The sequence below is a fragment of the Heteronotia binoei genome, chromosome 15, assembly GCF_032191835.1.
Source record: "Heteronotia binoei isolate CCM8104 ecotype False Entrance Well chromosome 15, APGP_CSIRO_Hbin_v1, whole genome shotgun sequence".
Lineage (NCBI taxonomy): Eukaryota > Metazoa > Chordata > Lepidosauria > Squamata > Gekkonidae > Heteronotia > Heteronotia binoei.
Window position 1 is genome coordinate 24,479 of NC_083237.1, and position 23,181 is coordinate 47,659.

At 51.2% G+C, this 23,181-nt stretch overlaps 1 protein-coding gene across 1 annotated transcript; it reads right to left on the minus strand.

Annotated features, from left to right (window-relative positions):
- Window positions 1–993: 993 nt before the first annotated feature.
- LOC132584561 (NXPE family member 3-like) lies at window positions 994–23,142 on the minus strand. The gene is made up of 4 exons (XM_060256465.1): window positions 23,050–23,142; window positions 3,687–4,434; window positions 2,088–2,300; window positions 994–1,530 (listed from the first exon to the last, which is right to left on the minus strand). The coding sequence occupies exons 1-4, from the start codon at window positions 23,140–23,142 to the stop codon at window positions 995–997; spliced, it is 1,590 nt and encodes a 529-aa protein (XP_060112448.1). The 3' UTR covers window position 994.
- Between the last annotated feature and the right edge of the window lie 39 nt (window positions 23,143–23,181).

A 23,181-nucleotide genomic window follows, 5' to 3' on the forward strand; every position in this document is an offset into this window, starting at 1 on the left:
TCAGATCTTAAAAGTTATCACAGGGGGGTTGAACAATGGAGCCCAAAAGCAAGGGGGTGGGGTTGGGGATAAGAAAGAAAGAGCACAATAGTTTAGAGGCTCTGCTCCTGTAAGCTCCTGCCCAAAATGAGGCCTGTGTGACCCCTCTTACTGAACCCGGGGGGAATGGGAACCCTGGGAAAGGTTTCTATACTCCAAAATTCCCTAATGTGTGTGTGAAAGAGGGAGGGATTTTACCCACAGAACTCTTCACCCTCCTCATTGTCCAGGATTGTGAGCAGGCAGAATCCATGCAGGGGATGAAGGATCCTCACTTCACACTGTGTGGCCAGCCATGGTATCCCCTCAAGCTCTGTGCACCTCCAAGAGGATCATGGTGAGGCTGGGGTGGGGTGGAGCCTCTAGGCCTCTGTGGGACCTCTGGGCATTCTCCTGCTCTGGGAATGCTCCAGCCTCACAGCCCCATGGCTGACCACAAGGCACTGCTGCAAAACACTAATCCAGGAGGTCCCATTCCCAGTTCTCATAGCAACAGTTGGTTTTATCCATTTCACTAAAATGTGACCCAATGCTGCAACATTCGCCATTACCTGTAAGTGTGCAGTTCAAGATACAGAGAGAGAGAGAGAGCTTTTGCAGCCTTTTTCACAAGGAAGGCATCATTTGCCCCCCAGAGAGTTTCTAGAAGGCCTGTCTCAGTGTTGTCCTACAGTCTGGGATCTAGACTTGAATCCTATTCAAAGCCATGTTAAGTGTATCAGCCTACACTGTTTTCTTATGTCCCCTGTCATGTATGCTGGAGCCCCTTACCCTAAAGATCCCTGGCTGGCTGCCTGAGACAGGCCCCTGCTGGGTTTTCACAGCAGGGAAGAAGGTTGTTCCACACCAACTGACAGCTGCAAGTGGGGGGAGGGATGGGTTCTCCAGAAGTTGATTACGTGGCCATCCTGCTTCCAAAGTCATCTTCTGCCCCATCCCAGGCCCCCTTCCCACATCAGGCTTTTGGGCAGACAAAGGAGAGGAAGGAGTCCACCTCATTGCGTACAATGACCTTGCCGGGGTGGATGTTCCTGGGGAGGTAGTGGCAGGCAGTCATAGCCCAGGCGTCAACCACGGCCACTGGCAAGCCAGCAAACATGGCACGGAGGATGCTGTCCAGCTGCATGGAGAGCCAGTCACTGCCATAGACAGACAAATAGCCCGTGTTGGCGGTCTTGATCACAATGGTGGTGGACGGACTACGGGCCAGCAGCTGGGTCACAGCCTCTCGAACCTGGTGTAGCCGGCGGACATACAGCTCCAGGGGGAAAGTGGTGAAGTGGGCACAGATGGTGAAGACCACCACCACATCGGGGCCCCCACCAAGAGCATTCAGTTCATTGGCCACATAGTGCAGGTCGGCCATCTTGGTCTTCTGCGTGCGCAGTGGAACGCCATGCGCCCGCCACCACAACACCAGCCCCGCTTCAGGCTCCACAGCCAACAAAGGGCCTGACTGATAGGTCGCGTGGTAGTCTATTTGCTTGAGGGCTGTAGAGAGAAAGAGGCAGAAAAGCTCAGTGAGCCCAACATGGCCCGCCCAGCACATGGTCAACACACTGGCCAGCTATGACAAGCCCCTAGGCCCCAGGATCCGCTCCTTTGCTCCCTCTGGCTATTCGGGCTTAGGGAATAATGGAGTGCCCAGCAGACATTTCCTCCCCCACACCGTGCTTTCTGATGACACTGCCTTTGTGTGTTTTCACCCCAGACAGCTGACATGACCATAGTCTCCAGCCTTCCACACGCGTCGTGTCCACAGCTCATCCACCCCGCCACAAAATCCATCCCTGCCTAGGGCTGCCAATCTCCAGTGGGGTCTGGAGATCTCCATGCATTACGAGTGACCTCCTGACAACTGAGATCAGCTCCCCTGGAGAGAAATGGGTGCTTTGGAGGGGGGACTCTGTGGCATTGGACCCTGCTGGGCTTCCTGTCCTACCCAGGCTCCACCCCAAAATCTCCATGAATTCCTCAACCCACTGGCCACTGTGGTCTCCCTGTCTGCACAAAAAGGACACCTGTCCATGTCTCTTCTGGGGACTTACAAGGGATGAACGCCACCAAGAATTCCCACCACTGGCGCAGGGTGGAGTCTCCCATCATGTGGACTACCTTGCCTCTCAGGCAACCCAGGACCAGGTCCGGCGTGGGGAAGGTCCGGCTGGAGCATTCCAGAGACACCCACACATCTCTGTAGTAGAAGCCTGGTGGGTGGGCTGGGGCAAGACCTGGGCGACAGAGGCGAGGGGGGGAGCTGGCTGCAGGAGACACAGAAGAGACACTCACTCTCCACCACTGCCCTCCCCGGGAATCCCTCCTCCCCTTCCAACGGCCACCGTTCCGACTCACCCGTCACCTGGGGTCCAGGCAGCACCTGGATTGTGGGCACATTCCCTGGCACAGTCTGGTCTGTCACAGCCCTGTGTGGAGAGTAGGGTTGCCAAGTCTGACTCAAGAAATATCTGGGGACTTTGGGGGTGGAGCCAAGATCAAGGGTTTGGGAAGCACAATTGAACTTCAAAGGGAGTTCTGGCCATCACATTTAAAGGGACCACGCTTATTTCAAATGCCTTTGCTCCATTTGGAATATTAAAAAATAGGGGCACCCTCTTTTGGGACTCATAGAATTGGACCCCCCAGTCCAATCTTTCTGAAACCTGGCGTGTAATTTGAGGAGAGACACCAGATAATATGCTGAAAATTTGATGCCTCTACCTCAAATAACAGCCCCCCCCCCAAGAGCCCCAGATACCTAGACCAATCTTCCATTATATCCTAAGGGAATAAGTTTTCATAGGGAATAATGCAGTGCCCAGCAGACATTTCCTCCCCCCCACTGTGCTTTCTGATGGCTCTGAAGTGAGGGGAGGGTCTCCAAACGAGGGGATTCCCTGCCCCTAGTGGAGAGCAGGGTGGGGAAGTCAGGAGACCTACTGGTGGCTCCTTTGGAGACTCCCAGAAAATCAAGCTATTGCCCATGGAGCACTTTGGGTGCCAAGAATCAGCCATCTTGTGATGCTCACTTGCCTTCCACAGACAGCCTCTTCAGTGATACTCTGTATTGATTCACTTAAGCCAAGGAAGGGGGGGGTGTTATCACCATTGACAGGCCAGTGGGGTAAGAACGCAAGAAGAACCCTGCTGGATCAGACTACATCTGGCCCATGTAGTCCAGCATCCTGCCTCAATGGCCAACCACAGCCTGGAGGGGGCTAACCTATGTGGCAGGTTCACTGTGCAGAGGCACTGGAATTGTCGCACTGCACACCCACCCCAGGCTGCTTCTTGGAGGAAAGGTGGAACATGGAAGAGATGCTTCCCACTCATCCGCTAGCCCAGTTGCATGCTTCCCTTGGATCACTGACCACCCAGAGCAAAAGGATTTCCCTTCTTACACCTCCATGAAGACCTCTTGAGGTCAGAATGCTTTGCTCTGGGGCCAGCCACAAGCAGCAGCTAGGGGCAGAGGGACAGTCTCCACACTTTCCTGCTTTTGAAGAACACTCTCGACCATAGTACATGTGCAAGAGACATGAGTTCCAGGGGAGGAGAAGGACAGGGTGGTTTCAGAACCTCCCCAGGACCCCTGTAGAGTCTGCAAGTGCTCAGTGACCCCTTCTTGCCAACCTCCACACTCCCCTCACCTTCTCGAGTCTCCTGTACGCACCTACCAAGGAAGGCACTTTCGGTTTTGCTGACTGCATCTTTGTAGAGCCCGGCAGAGTGATACACCAGGGCACTGCAAGGGAGGTGTTGTGGCTGGGCACAAAACCAGCGCTCCCCTGTGCCGGCATCAGCATACTGGCAAGTCGGGCCCGGGAGTGGGTGCACGTTGCACTCAGTCCTCTCTTCTGGACTCAGCTGTCCTGGCTTCACGTAGTAGCCCCAGAAGGCAACCGTGGAGGGCTGGGAGTGGCGGACATGGCGGAGGAGGGCCACAGCCTCGCTGGAGTGGATGAGGCTCACAGACACTTGCACAGCACCCACCCACAGAAGCGGGAAAGCCAGTGTGTAGGTGCCGTTTCGGTGGTCCTCCACAGTCCCAGCCACACTCGCCTTCAGCTCTGGGGAGTGCACCTTGGCCTGGAAAAAGTCCCCCCCATAGGGCTTGGGCTGCCCACAGTGGTCCCGGGCTTCCAACACCACCAGCAAGGTGTTGCCCATTGTGTAATTGTGCTGGGGGTGCCAAAGCTGGTAGTGGCTCTTCTTTGGGCTGGTGGAGGAATCGAAGGCCCCTGCATTCCAGGGTGGAGCTGGCCACTCCAGTAGTGGAAGGAGTCTCTGCAGTTCCTCAGCCTCTGGAGAAAGAGCCTGACTGGGCCTGATGCCCCTGGGGAGTGGAGGAGGCACCCTGCTGCTGGACTGCTGAATGGACGGGAACTGAGACACCATCTGGGGGGGGCGCAAAACAAGACTTTCTTAATGTATGTCCATTTAAGAATTAATTTTCCATTTTTCACATATGAGCATCAACTGTGGAAGAATGGCTTGTTTATTTAGCCTCTCCCTGCCCTCATTTCTAGAAAAGAAGCAAAGCCATACATTAAGAAACCTATAGATATTGAGCAAGAGAACACCTCTACATTGAGGTATGTGGGAGGGAGGATTGGGGGGGGGGAACTACTGTTGACGTGTAGCTCCCAATAATAAATATTTGTCTTCTCTACCAACAGCACCTCTCTATAGTTACCACCTTCTCCTCCAAAGTTGTAGCCTTCTGACTCCCTCCTTCTTCCAGCTTGTTCTCACCTCTCAAAAAGAAATATTGCAGATACCAAAGTGAAAGCAACACACTGCCTCTGTGCCATTGCAACTTCACCAGCAAAGGTTTTACTTTTGCAGGGAGAATCAGCATTTTCAGGCTGTAGGCAGTACAATTGCCAGGAAAAAGCTCCCGAATCAAACCACACACACACACTGAACCTCCCCCAAACCATGACCTCTCCAAATATTATTCCAATTGTACAGAATTCAGTGGGTGCAAAGTAAACGGGGAAGCTGCATGGCCGAAGAGCAAGAAACAGACTCTCTCTCTCTGTATCAATAATCCACAGATATTGAAAGCCTCCTAAAAGCTGAAAACTTCCTTTTCCACTAGACTGGAGCTCCCCCTTTTTGCAAAATGCATCAGGAAGGGATTTTTTTTGGGGGGCGGGGGGGTCAGCAACTAGAAAAGAAAACGAAAAAGAGAAGAAAATTAATAGGCAAGGTTAAGAATCTGGACAATCACCTAAAACAAAATCTGAGACCATGCAGGAGACAAATTTTAAAAGCATCAGTAAAGCCCCAGCCAAGGTCAGGCTTTTGGTACCCTAGGTGAGGCTACCCACTTGTGTGCACGTGCACACACACACACACACACACCATCACTGTGGCTGCAGACGTTCTGAATTATTGCTGTGATTGTGTTTCTTTTAAATGCTTGTCAGGATATAAAGCTGTCATTTCCCCAATGTAATCACCCATTTTTCATCTCTTTCCTTAATTTTAGTCTTTCTGAAATGGTAACAATGGGGTGTAGTGCTTAGATATTTTGACTGCTGTAGGGTAGATTCCAAATCACTGCTCAGCCATAGAGCTGCCTGAGTGAATTTGGACCAGCTGCTCTATCTCAGCCTGTCCTACCCCACAGGGTTGGTGTCAGTTATAAGCATCAGTCTTGTTCCCCCACATTTACTGCAGGGGAGCGCTTGGAACACCTTTTTTCCCACAGGGTGGCTGAGAGATTGTGAGGGGGGTGAGATCACAGGCAAAGCTCTGGAGCTCCTCCCCCCTCCCCAGTCATGTGCAAAAAATAATGTTTTGAAACTCTTTAACCCTTTCCCAGCCACATGATAGAAGGATTTCTGTCTTCCAAAACTGAAAACACTAACCCTAACCTTCCCACGATCCAGCTGCAGCCACTGCAAGGCTTTTGTCTACTATTACATCCTCGAAGCCCACCCCCATTCAGAAGCAAACTCCCCCCCCCTCCCAGTCCTTGTTTGGCCTCTCAGCTGCTTTAGCCCTTCTGGAGCTGTAGGCAGAGGAAAGAAGAGGCCTTACCTGCCCTTGGAGTGTTGCCAGCAGGGCCGGTGTGTGAGAGCAGGTAAGGAAGGCAGGTGCCTTGGGGGGCACTTCACCACAGGAGAGGGGGGCAGGCACCTCTTCCCATCCCTGCTCATGCCGACCCTGATATTCCACATCGTTCTTGCTTGGAGCAAAGAAAGGAGGACGCAGCCCCTGCCCAGCTCCCTCTGACGTGGGAGAGGACTGGGCAAGGGGTGGGCTGGACTGGACTTCAGCCCAGCTGCTGTCATTGCGGGGGAGGGTTGGGATGCCTTTCCTGGGGTGGGGCGGCTGAGAGATGGGAGGTCAGGATCCCAGGCAGTGCCCCAGAGCAAGAGTGGATCAATCTCCTCCCCAGCAGGGGCTCAATTCTCCAGGGCCAACTTGGTCTCCAAGGGGAGGTGGGTGGGAACCTGCACCACACTTGCGGTGGGGGGCTGCACAATGAGTCTGTCTGCTGCCTCCCTTCCCTGCAAGCTTCCTCCACTCCACTCCACCCACTGCTGCCCATTCAATGGGTCTTGCTCCCAGGAAAGAAAGTTTGTTCTCTGGGGTGCATAGGGAGCCAGGCCCAGAAGCTTCTCTGCCTTGCACTCTTGGGGAGGAAGGAGAAAGAACTCTCCAAAACTATTAGATGCTCCTATGGCTCCTAGTGGCAGCAGCTCTGTGCTCTGGCCTCCTCCAGCAAGATCAGGACAAAGCGGAGGGGGGAGTGTTCCATTAATAATAAGGCAAGGGCAAGTGTGGTGGCAGGCAGGGAAGGGGTAGCAGGGGTGGCAAAGCACACGTGGGGAGAGGGAGGGTGCGCTCACTGCCCACCTCTATGGCACCAACACACCCTAGGCAGCCACCTACCAGCCCTGGCCCCAGCTAGCCCAGTTTCATCACATCTTGGAAGCTAAGCGGGGTTGCCCCTGGCAAGTGTTTGGACAGGAGGCCTCTGAAGATCACCAGGGTCATGGCATGGAGGCAGGCAACAGCAAACCACGAAAACCCCACTGAGGCCACCTTATGTCCTCTGGGATTGGACAGCACTTTCCATCCCAATGAAGCGGCCCCATGGCGCAGAGTGGTAAAGCAGCAGTACTGCAGTACTGTGGTCTGAACTCTCTGCTCACGACCTGAGTTCTATCCCAGCGGAAGCTGGTTCAGGTAGCCGGCCCAAGGTTGACTCAGCCTTCTATCCTTCCGAGGTCGGTAAAATGAGTGCCCAGCTTGCTGGGGGGAAAGCGTAGATGACTGGGGAAGGCAATGGCAAACCACCCCGTTAAAAAGTCTGCCATGAAAACATTGTGAAAGCAACGTCACCCCAGAGTCGGAAACGACTGGTGCTTGCACAGGGGACCTTTCCTTTCCTTTACTTCCAATCCCAAGAGCTAAAAGCCCTGGAACCCTTGAAAATTAAAATCCAAACAGACACAAGGCACAATTATGCAAAAAGCAGTTAATCAGAGAAATGTGTATTATGTAAGATGAAGCAGGCAAAAGCCCCTGAGAATCCAATCCCCCTTTGGGTGCTGTGGCCCTGGGGGGAGAGGGCCTTCTCAATTGATGTTGGTATTTTGGAAGCAGGTAGAGATTTTTTTAAAAAAATATCTCTACTTATTACTTTTTATATTTTCAGCCAATTTGCTGTTTTAATTTTTGCCCTGTTGTTGTTAAGTGCCATTCGTGTTAAGACTGACCAGGAGAAAGGCAGGATCTATGTTTTGAAAAGAAATGTGTGTCTGAGAAGGAAAGAAAAGGAAATCCAGGCTATTTCAGCATGCAGTTTCCAGTTTAGGTAGGGATGGAGGGAAAGTTCTTTGCCTATTACAATCTCTCCCAATGTACACAGAAGCTGAGAGCAGGATTTTAACACCTCTCCCTTGTCAGTTTTTTTCTGGCCTGATTCTCAGTGCCCACTTCCTGCTGCCCACACACCTGACCTTTTTGTTGTTGTTGTTTCTACATCCCCTCCCTGGGCCTCTCCTCTCCGGAGAAGGAGCAGCATCCTAAGAAGCCTAGAGGAGCAACTGCATGAAGAGGTACTGTTGCCTCTGAGGGAAAATGCTCAAGACCATGAACCCAGGTACCCCCCCTCCCAGTGGTTCAATCCTGTGACACCCTGAGGCCAAGACAGCCCCCCCCCCCCAGCCACATTTCTAGATCATGCCTGAAGACAAGCAGCCCAGGAGCTTCCCAAGGCAGGCAGAAGAACCAGCTCCCGGCAGCTCAGCAGGCCCAGCTCCGGACAGGGCACAGATCCACCATGGCACACAAACCCCAGTCATGCACCCGAATGGAAATACTCACCCCCAGTATGAACATCAGCCCAAGACTCAAGAGAGCAGCTGGTCCGAGGCCCCAGAACATCCTTGCTGGTATCCTCTTGCTTCCTGCAGGGCTCCTCCGAAGGAGACTACTGGAAGGGAAAGGAGCAAGTGAAGGGTGGGCTCCTCTGAAACAAGAGCTCTTGCAAGCTCAAGCCATCGCTAATCCAACAAGAACGAAACATGGAAGGAGATTTAGGGACATAAGAACATAAAAAAGACATGTTGGATCAGGCCAATGGCCCATCCAGTCCAACACTCTGTGTCACATAAGAATATAAGAGAAGCCATGTTGGATCAGGCCAATGGCCCATCCAGTCCAACACTCTGTATCACATAAGAATATAAGAGAAGCCATGTTGGATCAGGCCAATGGCTCATCCAGTCCAACACTCTGTGTCACATAAGAATATAAGAGAAGCCATGTTGGATCAGGCCAATGGCCCATCCAGTCCAACACTCTGTGTCACATAAGAACATAAGAGGAGCCATGTTGGATCAGGCCAGTGGCCCATCCAGTCCAACACTCTGTGTCACATAAGAATATAAGAGAAGCCATGTTGGATCAGGCTAATGGCCCATCCAGTCCAACACTCTGTGTCACATAAGAACATAAGAGGAGCCATGTTGGATCAGGCCAATGGCTCATCCAGTCCAACACTCTGTGTCACATAAGAACATAAGAGAAGCCATGTTGGATCACGCCAATGGCCCATCCAGTCCAACACTCTGTGTCACATAAGAATATAAGAGAAGCCATGTGGGATCAGGCCAATGGCCCATCCAGTCCAACACTCTGTGTCACATAAGAACATAAGAGGAGCCATGTTGGATCAGGCCAATGGCCCATCCAGTCCAACACTCTGTGTCACATAAGAACATAAGAGAAGCCATGTTGGATCACGCCAATGGCCCATCCAGTCCAACACTGTGTCACACAGTGGCCAAAAATCCCAGGTGCAATCAGGAGGTCCACCAGTGGGGCCAGACACTAGAAGCCCTCCCACTGTGCCCCCCCAAGCACCAAGAATACAGAGCACCACTGCCCCAGACAGAGTCCCAACAATAAGCTGTGGCCAATAGCCACTGATGGACCTCTGCTCCATATGCTTATCCAATCCCCTTTTGAAGCTGTCTACGCTTATTCTGTAGACATACCTCTAAAGAAGAGTACCTGTGGGCTGCTAGGCACTGTAGGGTAGCCACCAGAGTGGCCAAAGCTCACAGTGAGCTAAAGCTGGACAGGGAGGCTCACTGCAAAAAGAAAATCTTCTTCAGATATATGAGGAACAAACACAAGATAGATGAGGCATTGGGCCCACTGCTGGATGAAATTGAGAAACTCAGACAGAGGACAGAGAGAAAGCAGAAAGGCTTAATGCCTATTTTGCCTCAGGTTTTTTTCCTTCAAGAAGAGTACAGACTCATCTAGAGATGATAGTAGGTGAGGTGCAGTGCCTAGGCTGCTGATTGACATGGAGTGGTAGTTGAGAAGCACCTAGCTGCGATGAATGATATTAAAAAGGATGAAAGAAGTTCATAAATATCTGCACAACTGGTTGCTTTTAAAGGCATGGGAAACACAGCCAGTAAAAAGCTGCAAGCCCCTCTTAAATATCCTTTTGGGGATAACTGCAGAAAAGCTTGTATCATTAATTGCAGTACAATTTTCTGCTACCTTTCACAGCAATTCCCCAGTGTTTCAGCCAAAGAAAAGTATGAAAAATAGCTGTCGAAAGCTTTTCTTGAAACCAAGCAAGCTTGTTTATAGCTTGAGTCAGGGTTCCAGTAGTAGCAGCTGAAGGAATGGCCTACTAAACGTTTCAGCATATTTTGAGGTAGAGCAGCTGCCAGGGCCAGTGTGGGTGATACACAGTGCTGTCATTCCTGATGGCAATGGCAACAGCACTCCCAACTGCAAACACTGGCCAGTGCTCTTGAGGAAGGGGGTGTAGGTGGTGTAGGCAATTGAACACGGGCATTAGGAGTGCTTGCAAGCTGAAGAAGAACACACAAATAGATAGGTGCATGCAGGTGTGGGAGTGGAAAGAGAGGACTGCCCATTATCCACCCCCATTTTGGCTCAGCGTGAGTTTCAGGTTTTTCTGAAAATGAAGTTACTTCAGAAGAAGAGGCAGGTTTTGGGTAGTGCCCTGGAAGTGACATCACAGGAAAAGGTGGAGTTTTGGTTCAGTGTGCCAAGGAAGTGACATCACTTGGCCCTTGACACTGCAGGAAATGACATAATTCCTGTCTTCTGGCTGCACCCCCAAAGTCTCTTGGCTCCACCCCCAAATTTTAGTGGGCCATGAAGGAGAAGTGTAAAAATAACCAGGCCATAGGAAAGAAAAGTTTGGGAAACTCTGCTCTAGATGACAGCCCTTCAAGTACTTGAAGATAGTGATCCTATCACCTCTCAGCCACCTCCTCCCCAGGCTAAACATCCCCAGCTCCTTCAACCTTTCCTCATAGGAATTGGTCTCCAGACCCCTCACCATCTTCGTCGCCCTCCTCTGGACCTGTTCCAGCTTGTCTAGATCCTTCTTGAAATGTGGTGCCCAAAACTGAACACAAGACTCCAGGTGAGGTCTGACCAGAGCAGAGTAAAGTGATACCATCACTTCAGATGATCTGGACATTAGACTTCTGTCAATACAGCCCAAAATTGCATCACACTGTTGACTCGTGTTCAGCGTATGGTCCACTAAGACCCCTAGATCCCTTTCGCACATACTACTGCTAAGACAAGTCTCCCCCAGTCTATAACCATGCATTGGATTTTTCTTACCTAAATGCAGAACTTTACATTTATCCCTGTCAAAATTCATTTTATTGGCTTTCATCCAGTTTTCCAGCCTATCAAGGTCATCCTGTATCTACTGTATTTGCAACCCCTCCCAATTTAGTATCATCTGCAAACTTAATAAGCATTCCCTCTATTCCTTCATCCAAATCATTGATAATGGTGTTTATATGTTTGTTATATTCATCCTTGGTGATAAGACCCTCCTTCCAATTCTGAAAGGAGTCTTTTTTATTTCTCAAGTCTTTAGAGAGCTGTTTATGGAGCCAACTCAGCTTCTTTAGGCTTCTTCCATTTTTTCTTCTCATAGGAATCGTCTGTGATTACGCTTTCAGTATTTCGCTTTTAAGAAGCGCCCACCCCTCCTGAACCCCCTTCTTCCTAAGCAGGGGTCACTTTGCAGAAAAATAGGTAGTGGAGCTCATCCAGGGATTGTTATGCAGCTGCACCTACTATTCAGTGGACAAGATGGGGAGGAGAGAGAACCCTCTGAAAGGTTCAGGAGCTGTGCTCCTGTGAACTCCTGCTGAATCCAAGGCCTGTTCCTAAGTATTTCTGACCATGGGATTTTACCCAACATAGTTCTAAGTTTGTTGATGTTTGCCTTTCTGAAGTCCAACTTGTACGTCTGACCACGTATATCTTTTCTCTTCACTAAAACTGCAAATTCCAAAATCACATGGTCACTACTGCCCAGGGTGCCCACTATTTCCACTTCTTCAATCAAACTTCCTTGCACGCAAGGACTTAGTCAAGGTCCAGTCTTTCACCCAGATGTTCGATGGCTCCAACTGATGTAATGGAGATCGAGCGGTCAGACTTTGTACAATCTGGGTTATCTGGGGACATTGTGAAGGTCATGGTCCAGGCACAGCACCTGGCAGACATGTGCATAATTATGCATGGACTTCATTTGCATCTTGGGCTACAGACCGCCAGGTGAATCTGTTGAAACCCAGTTATCAGGACATTCTTGCCTTTCTCATTCTGGATGGAAGAAGGGTCTAAGACCAAATGCCCTAAAACATTAGGTGGCAGCTATTGCTGCAACTTTAGGGGGTAGGGGACTCTCCCAGGTAGTGTTGTGAGGAAAAGCCCCCTTTTCCAAACATCGTAGTCACCAGCATGGTTGCCAAGGCGCCTGGAGAAGTGAGCTTGCACATGTCTGGCCAGAGAGTGTGGGCTAAGCTATCCAGGAACCTAAAAAGACTTATGTGTGTACAAGCAGCCACAAGATAGGCAGGCACTCTACCTAAGCACAGAGTGCTTGCTAACATACACGGACATTTCCCCGTCTTTGCACGGGCCAGCCATGGAGCGGAAGAAGCTGCGCCGCCACGGAGCTATCCAGGTGACCGGTTATGAAGCGCCGAACATGGAATCCACCTTGTAACGCTAACACCATTCGTAGCCATCTTCCCGCCAGGCTGGACTTCATTCCCTCATAGTAGGAAGCTCACGTACACACCTTGTGTCACCTTTAGCCCGCAAGCAACCAGGCTGCCCCATGAATGGATTAACAGCTCAAATGTTGTTCCTGATTGTCTGGCAGTACCCTAGACAAAGGACCCTGCCCAGAAGAAGATGGGAAAAGAGGAAGAACATCTCCTGTCCCAACCAAGTCTTTTGTCTACACCGGGATACCTAGGTCAATATTTGATTCCCTATTGTCACCTTCCCAGATAAGCCTATTTAATCTTAAGTATCTAGCCATTCCCATTCTTCTTCCCAGTCTGACACCTTGGAGCCGCCTCAGGCCCTGTTGCAGCCTGGAAATTTCCAGGTACACAGGACCAAGGCGAAGTTCATTGGTCAAAAGCAGACACCCAATTAGGTGTCACCAAGGGACTCGCCATTGGCTCTGCTAATGTCCAGCCTTCATGGTCATCGCAGAGCCTCCCCTTTCTCCTCCCTGATACCTCCCATCCCCTGAGGGCTCAGGTGAGTCCTTATAACCTGTGGACTAGCTACCCACAGGTGTGCTTCTGTCAGCAACCCACCTTCCATTGCATAGATCCATCCCCGATTCCTGATCAGTTTCGGGTCCTTTCCCATTCCCTCTATTGTCGCCACCGGAGCCTTTCTCGAAGACTACGAGAGGTAATATAACCCTGTGTGTCTACCCTTATATGTTCCCCTATCAATCTATCTGTATTTCTTAGGACTGTGTGAATGTGTGATTGTATTGTATTTTTATCTTGTGTGGAAGACTGTATTTTTCTCAATAAATCACAATTGGTTTTTATTAATTAGAATCCTTTATTGAGCATCACTCTCTGGCTGGTTGAACCTTGTATACATTGGTAAAAAGATTCCTAGTGAGCCAGGTGCCCACCTAACTAATTCCCCAACCTTGTTTTGAGGGCATTTAGGCTTACAGTGTCCAATAAATATATTAAGTGATACCTGAAGGGCCTTACTCATTTGGCTCCTCCAGTTCGACACAGATACCCGACCTGGAGTCTCTCCAAAGGTTTTTCTGGCTTTAATCAAGACTCCTTTTGAACCATTACAGAGGGTGGAATTGAAATATTTATCCTGGAAGATAGCTTTTTTTGGTAGCTGTAACATCTGCTAGAAGGGTATCTGAGATAACTGCATTATCTGTAAAAAAAGAACTATGCACCTTTCACAAAGAGTCAATAGTTTTGCAGACCGATCCATCTTTTGTACCCAGAGTCAATTATCAGTATCATGTTCTACCTTCTATCAGTATATTGTTCTACCTTCCTTTTGCCCTAGGCCTTATCATTCTAAAGGGAAGTCATGGCCCAAACTAGATGTGAGGAAAGCTCTTTGAAGATACATCCAGAGGTTTTACAGCAGAATCCAGAGCCGGGGGGAGGGGGCTGAAAGTGCTGTGGAAGCAGACTTACCGCTACGCCAGTGGTATGGAGACCTATGCCGGCGGATCCTCCTCCGCGTCGGTGGAAATGGAGAGTGCGCCACTCTCCAGCCACCACAGTGTGCCGTTGCCACAGGTTGATGGCAGAGCGTCGCTGCACCGCACTTGAGGCGCAGCAGAGGTGCAGGGCAACACTTCGGCATAGGAGGGGGCCAACCCATGGGCGTGGCCGCTGCTGGTCAGCTCCCAGAGAGCTTTCAGTGCGGGAAGCTCCCCCCCCCGCCAGGCACAAACTTGCACCATACAAAATGCTGGCGTACCCCATAGGCACTAGTGGAAGCAGAAAGCACATGCGCGGCAGCGCACAAACCCGTTTGGGAGCCGTGTTATCACCCCACCAATCCCCTCCTGCTCCGGGCTGGGCACGGCCCCCCTCCCACACCCAATCAGTGCCCCCCCTCCCTACAAAGGTTTCGATTCCTGCCATGGCACTCTGCTCCGGAGGGCCATGCTGTGCGAACTTAGCATGAGGAGGGGTGCACTTGGTGGAGGGAATCAACTGTAAGGTCACGGAGGAGGAAGAGACACTGCCAGCCTGGCCCCTCAGAGGAAGGGAAGGCAGGCAGAGAGAGAGACAGAGAGAGATACAGACAGAGATGCAGACAGACAGAGAAAGAGAGAGAGAGATGGAGAGAGAGACAGAAAGAGACAGAGAGAGATGATGATGATATTGGATTTATATCCCATCCTCCACTCCAATCTCAGAGCGGCTCACAATCTCCTTTATCTTCCTCCCCCACAACAGACTCCCTGTGCGGTGGGTGGGGCTGAAAGGACTCTCACAGCAGCTGCCCTTTCTAGGACAACCTCTGCCAGAGCCATGGCTAACCCAAGGCCATTCCAGCAGTACAAGTGGAGGAGGGGGGAATCAAACCCAGTTCTTCCAGATAAGAGAGCTCTGGCTGACCCAAGGCCATTCCAGCAGCTGCAAGGGGAGGAAGTGGGGAATCAAACCCGGTTCTCCCAGATAAGAGAGCTCTGGCTGACCCAAGGCCATTCCAGCAGCTGCAAGGGGAGGAAGTGGGGAATCAAACCCGGTTCTCCCAGATAAGAGAGCTCTGGCTGACCCAAGGCCGTTCCAGCAGCTGCAAGGGGAGGAAGTGGGGAATCAAACCCGGTTCTCCCAGAAAAGAGAGCTCTGGCTGACCCAAGGCCATTCCAGCAGCTGCAAGGGGAGGAAGTGGGGAATCAAATCCGGTTCTCCCAGATAAGAGAGCTCTGGCTGACCCAAGGCCATTCCAGCAGCTGCAAGGGGAGGAAGTGGGGAATCAAACCCGGTTCTCCCAGATAAGAGAGCTTTGGCTGACCCAAGGCCATTCCAGCAGCTGCAAGTGGAGGAGGGGGGAATCAAACCCGGTTCTTCCAGATAAGAGAGCTCTGGCTGACCCAAGGCCATTCCAGCAGCTGCAAGGGGAGGAAGTGGGGAATCAAACCCGGTTCTCCCAGATAAGAGAGCTCTGGCTGACCCAAGGCCATTCCAGCAGCTGCAAGTGGAGGAGCGGGGAATCAAACCCGGTTCTCCCAGATAAGAGTCCACGCACTTCACCACTACACCCAACTGGCTCTCAGAGAGAGACAGAGACAGAGAGTGTTTAGGCTACAGCCCCAAGATCTCTCCAGCATCCTGGCCCTCCACAGCAGGAGAAGGGATGGTTGTATTCTGTACTGCATCTCCTTCCTCAGTGCCAAAGGGCTGAGGAGACATTCAAGAGAAGGCACTACTAGACACCTGGGAGGCAAGGCAGCATCTGGCACTTGGGAGCCTGTTCGCAGGCTGGGCAGGCAGCCCCTCTCCTCTTTGACTCAGGGTGGTGAAGCAGACCCCAACGGTGCCACAGTGCTTCCCTCCTCAGTCAAAGGCCAAGAGAGCAAAGAATCAGGGGCCAGAGAAGGAAAGCGCAGGCCACTGACTTCTGTCTTCAGCTGATTTGTTTTGAAGACAGTGAAATAACAACTTTCCTCATGTGAAAATGGGGCAAGTTATCAATAACAGCAAGCAAGTTAAAACTAAGACAGCTGCATCAATCATCCACACAGCAAGGGAAAAGAAGCTCTGAACACAAATTAGAAGCAGAATAGATTAAAGCATGAATGAGCAGTCACCACCACCTTTTTCTTGGGCAGTTTAGAAAATGAGTGAGGTTTACTTGCTGTTAGGGGTCTGGAAGAAAGACGGCCAGGTCAGCTTCACTGGGAGCACATGAGCAATGTCTTCTCTCTCCCTTGTCACCAGGAAGTCCCAGGAATAACCGCCTCCAGCTGGTTTGCCAGGGTGGAGACATCCCCAAGCCATTTCAAAACGAATCACAGCACCAGTCAACTAACTCATCTTTGAACCACCCTTGCAGCTACATCTCCCACATGACCACCAGGAGGATTTCATAGAATCCTAGAGTTGGAAGGGACCTCTGGGGTCTTCTAGTCCAACCCCTTGCACAATGCAGGAAACTCGCGAAGTCCTCACCCTAAATTCACAGGATCTTCATTGCTGTCAGATGCCATCTAGCCTCTGCTTAAGAACCTCCAAGGAAGGAGAGCCCACCACCTCCCGAGGAAAGACTCCAACTGGCAGGAAGTTCCTCCTAATGCTTAGCTGAAAACCAGGCTGACATGCAGCAGGCCACCTGCTGGGAGATCCAGTGGGTAGGACTGGATCTACATTTGGGGGGAAGGCAAAATTAAAAAATGACACCCCCTTATGGGCCCATTCTATCATGGGCCCATATAATAGAATGGACTCCATACCCAATATGGTGTCCCCCCTCCGTTGGCACCCAGGGCAAGTGTCCCCTCTGTACCCTCCCCCCAGGGCAAGCGCCCCCTCTACACACACACCCCAGATCCAGTCCTGCCTATGGGAATTCAGCACTACTGCAGGGGCCTCATTCAGACCTGAACCAGGGCATGAACATAAGAACATAAGAGAAGCCATGTTGGATCAGGCCAGTGGCCCATCCAGTCCAACACTCTGTGTCACACAGAGGCCAAAAAAAACCAGGTGCCCTCAGGAGGTCCACCAGTGGGGCCAGGGCACTAGACCTTGTGCGTCAAAAACTGGCTAATTAATAGGAAGCAGAGAGTGAGTATAAATGGGCAGTCTTTGCAGTGGAGGAAAGTAAGTAGCGGGGTGCCGCAGGGCTCAGTACTGGGTCCCATGCTCTTTAACTTGTTCATTAATGATTTGGAGTTGGGAGTAAGCAGTGAAGTGGCCAAGTCTGCTGATGACACTAAATTGTTCAGGGTGGTGAGAACCAGAGAGGATTGTGAGGCACTCCAAAGGGATATGTTGAGGCTGGGTGAGTGGGTGTCAGCGTGGCAGATGAGGTTCAATGTGGCCAAGTGCAAAGTAATGCACATTGGGGCCAAAAATCCCAGCTACAATTACAAGTTGATGGGGGGTGAACTGGCAGAGACTGACCAAGAGAGAGATCTTGGGGTCGTGGTAGATAACTCACTGAAAATGTCAAGACTGTGCGATTGCAATAAAAAAGGCCAACACCATGCTGGGAATTATTAGGAAGGGAATTGAAAACAAATCATTTGGAATATCTCATTTGGAATACTGTGTACAATTCTGGTCACCGCACCTCAAAAAGGATATTATAGCATTGGAAAAAGTCCAGAAAAGGGCAACTAGAATGATTAAAGGGTTGGAACACTTTCCCTATGAAGAAAGGTTGAAACGCTTGGGGCTCTTTAGCTTGGAGAAATGTCAACTGTGGGGTGACATGATAGAGGTGTACAAGATTATGCATGGGATGGAGAAAGTAGAGAAAGAAGTTCTTTTCTCCCTTTCTCACAATACAAGAACTCGTGGGCATTCCATGAAATTGCTGAGCAGTCGGGTTAAAACGGATAAAAGGAAGTACTTATTCACCCAAAGGGTGATTAACATGTGGAATTCACTGCCGCAGGAGGTGGTGGCAGCTACAAGCATAGCCAGCTTCAAGAGGGGGTTAGATAAAAATATGGAGCAGAGGTCCATCAGTGGCTATTAGCCACAGTGTGTATATATATATGTGTGTGTGTTATATATATATAATTTTTTGGCCACTGTGTGACACAGAGTGTTGGACTGGATGGGCCATTGGCCTGATCCAACATGGCTTCTCTTACGTTTCTTATGTTAGAAGCCCTCCCACTGTGCCCCCCCAAGCACCAAGAATACAGACCATCACTGCCCCAGACATAAGAACATAAGAGAAGCCATGTTGGATCAGGCCAATGGCCCATCCAGTCCAACACTCTGTGTCACACAGTGGCCAGAAAAACCCAGGTGCCATCAGGAGGTCCATCATTGGGCCAGGACACTAGAAGCCCTCCCACTGTGCCCCCCCCCACCGCCAAAGCACAAGAATACAGAGCATCACTGCCCCAGACAGAGAGTTCTAACAATACGCTGTGGCTAATAGCCACTGATGGACCTCTGCTCCATATGCGTTTCCATACCTCTCTTGAAGCTGTTGATGCCTATAGCCGCCACCACCTCCTGTGGCATTTGATTTCATGTGTTAATCATCCTTTGGATGAAGAAGGACTTCCTTTTATCATGGAGGGTGGGCAGGCTCCCTTTCCCCCACCTTGCATCATTTTTTACTCAAACAGGCTGTGTAACTTCCTCAGGTCATTTCAGATTGGAAAAATCGCAGGAGCAGCGCCCCACTCCACCATGCCACGGTCTGATCTGATTCAGGGCCCTCTGGCAGTTCTGTGTTGCGTCTTCCCACACAGAACACTCAGCTGGTGCCCTGCAGCTGCAAGCCCCTGTGGAATGATCATGTGGGAGATGGAGCTTGTCCTTTGGCAGATTTCATGCCAGCTCAGAGTCAGTAGCTACAAGCACCCAGTGCCTGCCCAGTGGTGGCCCCTGGATCTCCTGAGCAAGGAAGGAACCCTTAGGAAGGAGGCACACAAAAACCAAGACTTTCCCTGCAGGGGATAGACGACATCTCAGCATCCCCCTCCTCCTTCCCGCCGCGTAGCATTGCATTGCCTTCATGCACCTCCAAGACTCCTCTTCAGCCTTTCCCAAACCGGCTTTATTGAGAGAAGCCTGGTGTGAGTCGGGGAATTCCAGGAGATGGTGAGAGCAAGGCCAGGGGAAGGTGGAGCTTGGGGGGGGGGGGAGGGAATCAGACACCACTTCTGGTGTCTTATTTATTGAATTCAATTTGTTGCCCACCCTTCCCTAGAAAAAGGACTCAAGGCGGCTTACATCATAAATATATACAGTAGATAATGAAAACAGGATTGAAATAATTAAACCTTAACAATAAATCAGAATAATATCCAGATGGCAGTGGAGGGGGGAATCTATACCCACCAACCCCTGGGTGGGAATGTGAAGAATAAAGGGGGGAGGGTGTTATGAGAGTGCCTCAACCAAATCTCTGCCTTACAAGCCCTAAGGAAAGGTGGCAACTCTCATAGCGCACAGATGTTCTCAGGCAGGGGCCAGGGCCGAAAAGCCCCAGCCCTAGTTGCGTACAGCTGGATCTCACACACTGGGGATCACCAAAAGATTATTCCTAGAGCATAATGCTCTCCCAGGGGTAGATCCAAGTGGGCAGCTGTATTCATCTGAAGCAGTAGACAAAGTAGGAGTCAAGTTGCACCTTTAAGAGTGTGACGGAACCAGCCCGATTCTGCCTTCAGCTCCCCTTTTGAGTTGCCAACTCCTGAAGGGAGCTTATCTTCTTCCCACCACTAGGGCACGCTGCCATCTCCTGCTCAAGAGGAACAGGACTCCCAATCCCCCTTCCTGCCAGTTCTGAGGCCTGGCCAGGTCCTCTGCCAGCCCAGCACAGTCCTTCTTTGGGAGACCCCTGGAGGATTGGCACCCTTGCCAACTGCATGCCTTCCCCCTTCCCTGGACACCCCTCTTGCAGCAGCGTGCTCTAAAGCGGTTGGAGAACCTGGGTGGGACAGAGGGGCTACCTTTTTAAACAGACAAAATATTTATTTAAAATTTATTATATACAGGCATTTTTAAATACAGCCCGGCTGGCCCACGGCACACAGACCCCAAACCTGAGGAGAGGCAGCCCTTCCCAGGACAGAGGGAAGGGCTGGGAAGGAGGAGGAGGAAAGCTGCAGGAGGAAGGCTGCTCTTTGGACTCATCAAGAAGTTGTTATCGGGGAGCAGCCTTTGCCCTGAGAGGCAGCGGGATGAGGAGGGCGGCTTCTGGGAAGAAGGGGAGAGGCCGGCTGAGGCGTGGCACCTCCGGGAGGAGAGGGATGGGCAGCCACCAGCAGTTCTACCAGCACATGAGGCAACTTACATACAAAAGCTCACAATACCCAGCCATTTCTCCTGGGTCCTCAGCTCAAAGAGTTGACAGTGAGATTTCTGTAATGTATGTCAATAAATCAAAAGTGGGTTTGCAGTTGACAGATCCGTTGCTTTGCTCAGGTCTCGGGTAGGAAAGGCTGTGATCCCATCGCAGTTGATGGACCCCTCAGAGATCCCGGCCACTGCGTCTCCAGCCAGGGCCGGTGTGCCCATTAGGTGACCTTAGGCGGTTGCCTAGGGCACGGCACGGGGAGAGCGCTGACTTGGGTGCCCCCTGGGAGGCTGCCCCCTCCCTCCCAGACAATTTGAATGGCACAGGAGGGTGCCCAGGAGCAGCTGTGCCCAGGAAAGGTCCTGCCAATCAGTTGATCAGTTGATTGGCAGGGCCTTTAAATCACCCGGGAGGCCAGCACCTGCTCTTGGACACTTTCCCAGTCTTGTGTGGGGCTGCCAAGTCCAAGAAATGTCTGGGGACTTTGGGGGTGGAGCCAGGAGCAAGGCTGTGACAAGCAGAATTGAATTCCAATTGAGTTCTGGCCATCGCATTTGAAGGGACCGCACACCTTTTATATGTTTTCCCTCCACTGGAAATAATGTAGGATAGGGGCACCTTCTTTGGGGGCTCATAGAATTGGACCCCCTGGTCCAGTCCTTTTGAAACTTGGAGGGTATTTTGGGGAGAGGCACTAGATGCTATACTGAAAATTTGGTGCCTCTACCTCAAAAAGCAGCCACAGATACCTGTAGATCAATTTTCCATTATGCCCTATGGGAAGCGGTCTCCATAGGGAATAATGGAGTGGTCATCAGACATTCCCCACCCCCTTTCTGATGACCCTGAAGCAGGGGGAGGGCCTCCAAACCGGGGGGATCTCCTGCCCCTGCCTGGGGATTGGCAATCCTAATCGTGTGAGAAGCAGCTGGGCCTGCCAAACAGTCAGTCAGCGGGGTGCTTAACTTGCATGGGAAGGGCAGTGGCTGCTCATGGGCGTCCAGGGGTGAGGGGGCAGCCCTGTGTCTGGAGATGGTGCCCACCTGGAAGCAAAGGGGTTGTAGGGAAGGCCTCACGAGGGCATGCTCTTGACTCCGCTCTCAAAGGGACCCTCCAAGAAGTGTGTGTGTGTTTCACTTCCACTGCTTGCAGCTTTCCTTTCTGTGACTGTCTGCTCCCCCCAGGTGGGGGCAGGGGATCGCCCAGTTTGGAGGCCCTCCCCCCGCTTCAGGGTCATCAGAAAGCGGGGGGAGGGGGAGGGAAATGTCTGCTGGGAACTCTATTATTCCCTATGGAGATTTATTCCCATAGAAAATCATGGAGAATTGATCCGCGGGTATCTGGGGCTCTGGGGGGGGGCTGTTTTTTGGGGTAGAGGCACCAGATTTTCAGTATAGCATCTAGTGCCTCTCCCCAAAATACCCCCCAAGTTTCAAAAAGATTGGACCAGGGGGTCCAATTCTATGAGCCCCAAAAGAAGGTGCCCCTATCCTTCATTATTTCCTATGAAAGGAAGGAATGGAAAAGGTGTGCCGTCCCTTTAAATGTGATGGCCAGAACTCCCTTTGGAGTTCAATTATGCTTGTCACAGCCTTGATCTTGGCTCCACCCCCAAAGTCTCTTGGCTCCACCCCCAAAGTCCCCAGATATTTCTTGAATTGGACTTGGCAACCCTAACCTGGCCCCACCCAGCCCTTCCCGGTATGCCGACCGGAACGGCTGTTTCACTTTGCTACCTCAGGGTATTTGCTGACCTGTCTGGGCTCTGGTTAGGCGGGACGGCCTCCTCCCCTCCCTCCGGACACACTAGGACCCCTGCTCAGGGCTTCCCATGGAGGCTTGGGGCTCCCCTGGAGAGCTGGCAGCCAGCCGCTGTGCCACTGCTCCCCAACCCACTCCTAGCGCTCCAAGCGGTTGGGGGAACTAGGTGGCACAGAGGGACATCGCTTTACACAAACAAAGCATTTATTTAAAACATACAACTATTTGCAAGGCATTTTTAAATACAGGGTGAGCAGAAGACCCAGTTCTCCAGATTAGAGTCCCCTATCTTAACCACTTCACTAAACTGGCTCTCAAATTGATTACATATTTTATATTATTCTGCACTTCCTGTGTGTGGCTCAGCTGTATGATAAACAAATACCACTGAGGCACAGCCCCTCCCCATCCTGCCACATTTATGAGTCTGCCTGCCTCTTTTTCTTCCTTTTCTGTAAAACTAAAACCTTCCAATAGAACTCAACTTTTAAAAAACCCCAAAATCCACAAGTGACCAGCAAACATGCTCCAGGGCCTTTTCCCAGGACAGAGGCCAGACTCAACAGCCAGCGAAGCCCAGACAGGCTGTGCTCCTCAACAGGGATGGTGCGGGTGGATGCGGCCCTCTCTGGCCAGGAAGGGTAGTTGTAGTTCTGCCACCACGTCTAGTCCTTTGCTGATCCTCAGATGACGCCAGTTTTGCAACCCCGCTCTTCATAATCCCAGGCTATCCTAGCTCCCCCCCCCCCACCTCCCACTCTACAGTTCTCATTTCTTTGCTTCAAGCTCTTCATGGAGAAAGGTGGGTTGAAAGAGTCAGAGATGAAGCAGCAAACTAATATGGTGTGGTATGTCTGACATTCCCAAATAATGTCACAACCCTTGCAAGACTACCTGGACGCTCATGGCAGCATCGTTCTTGACCTGCCTGCTCGCATCCTGGTGACCCAGCAGTCTTCCCGAAAGCAGCTCCAGCAGGTTAATCATGGTCTCTTTCGGAAAAAGACTGCAGCCTCTCAGTTCTGG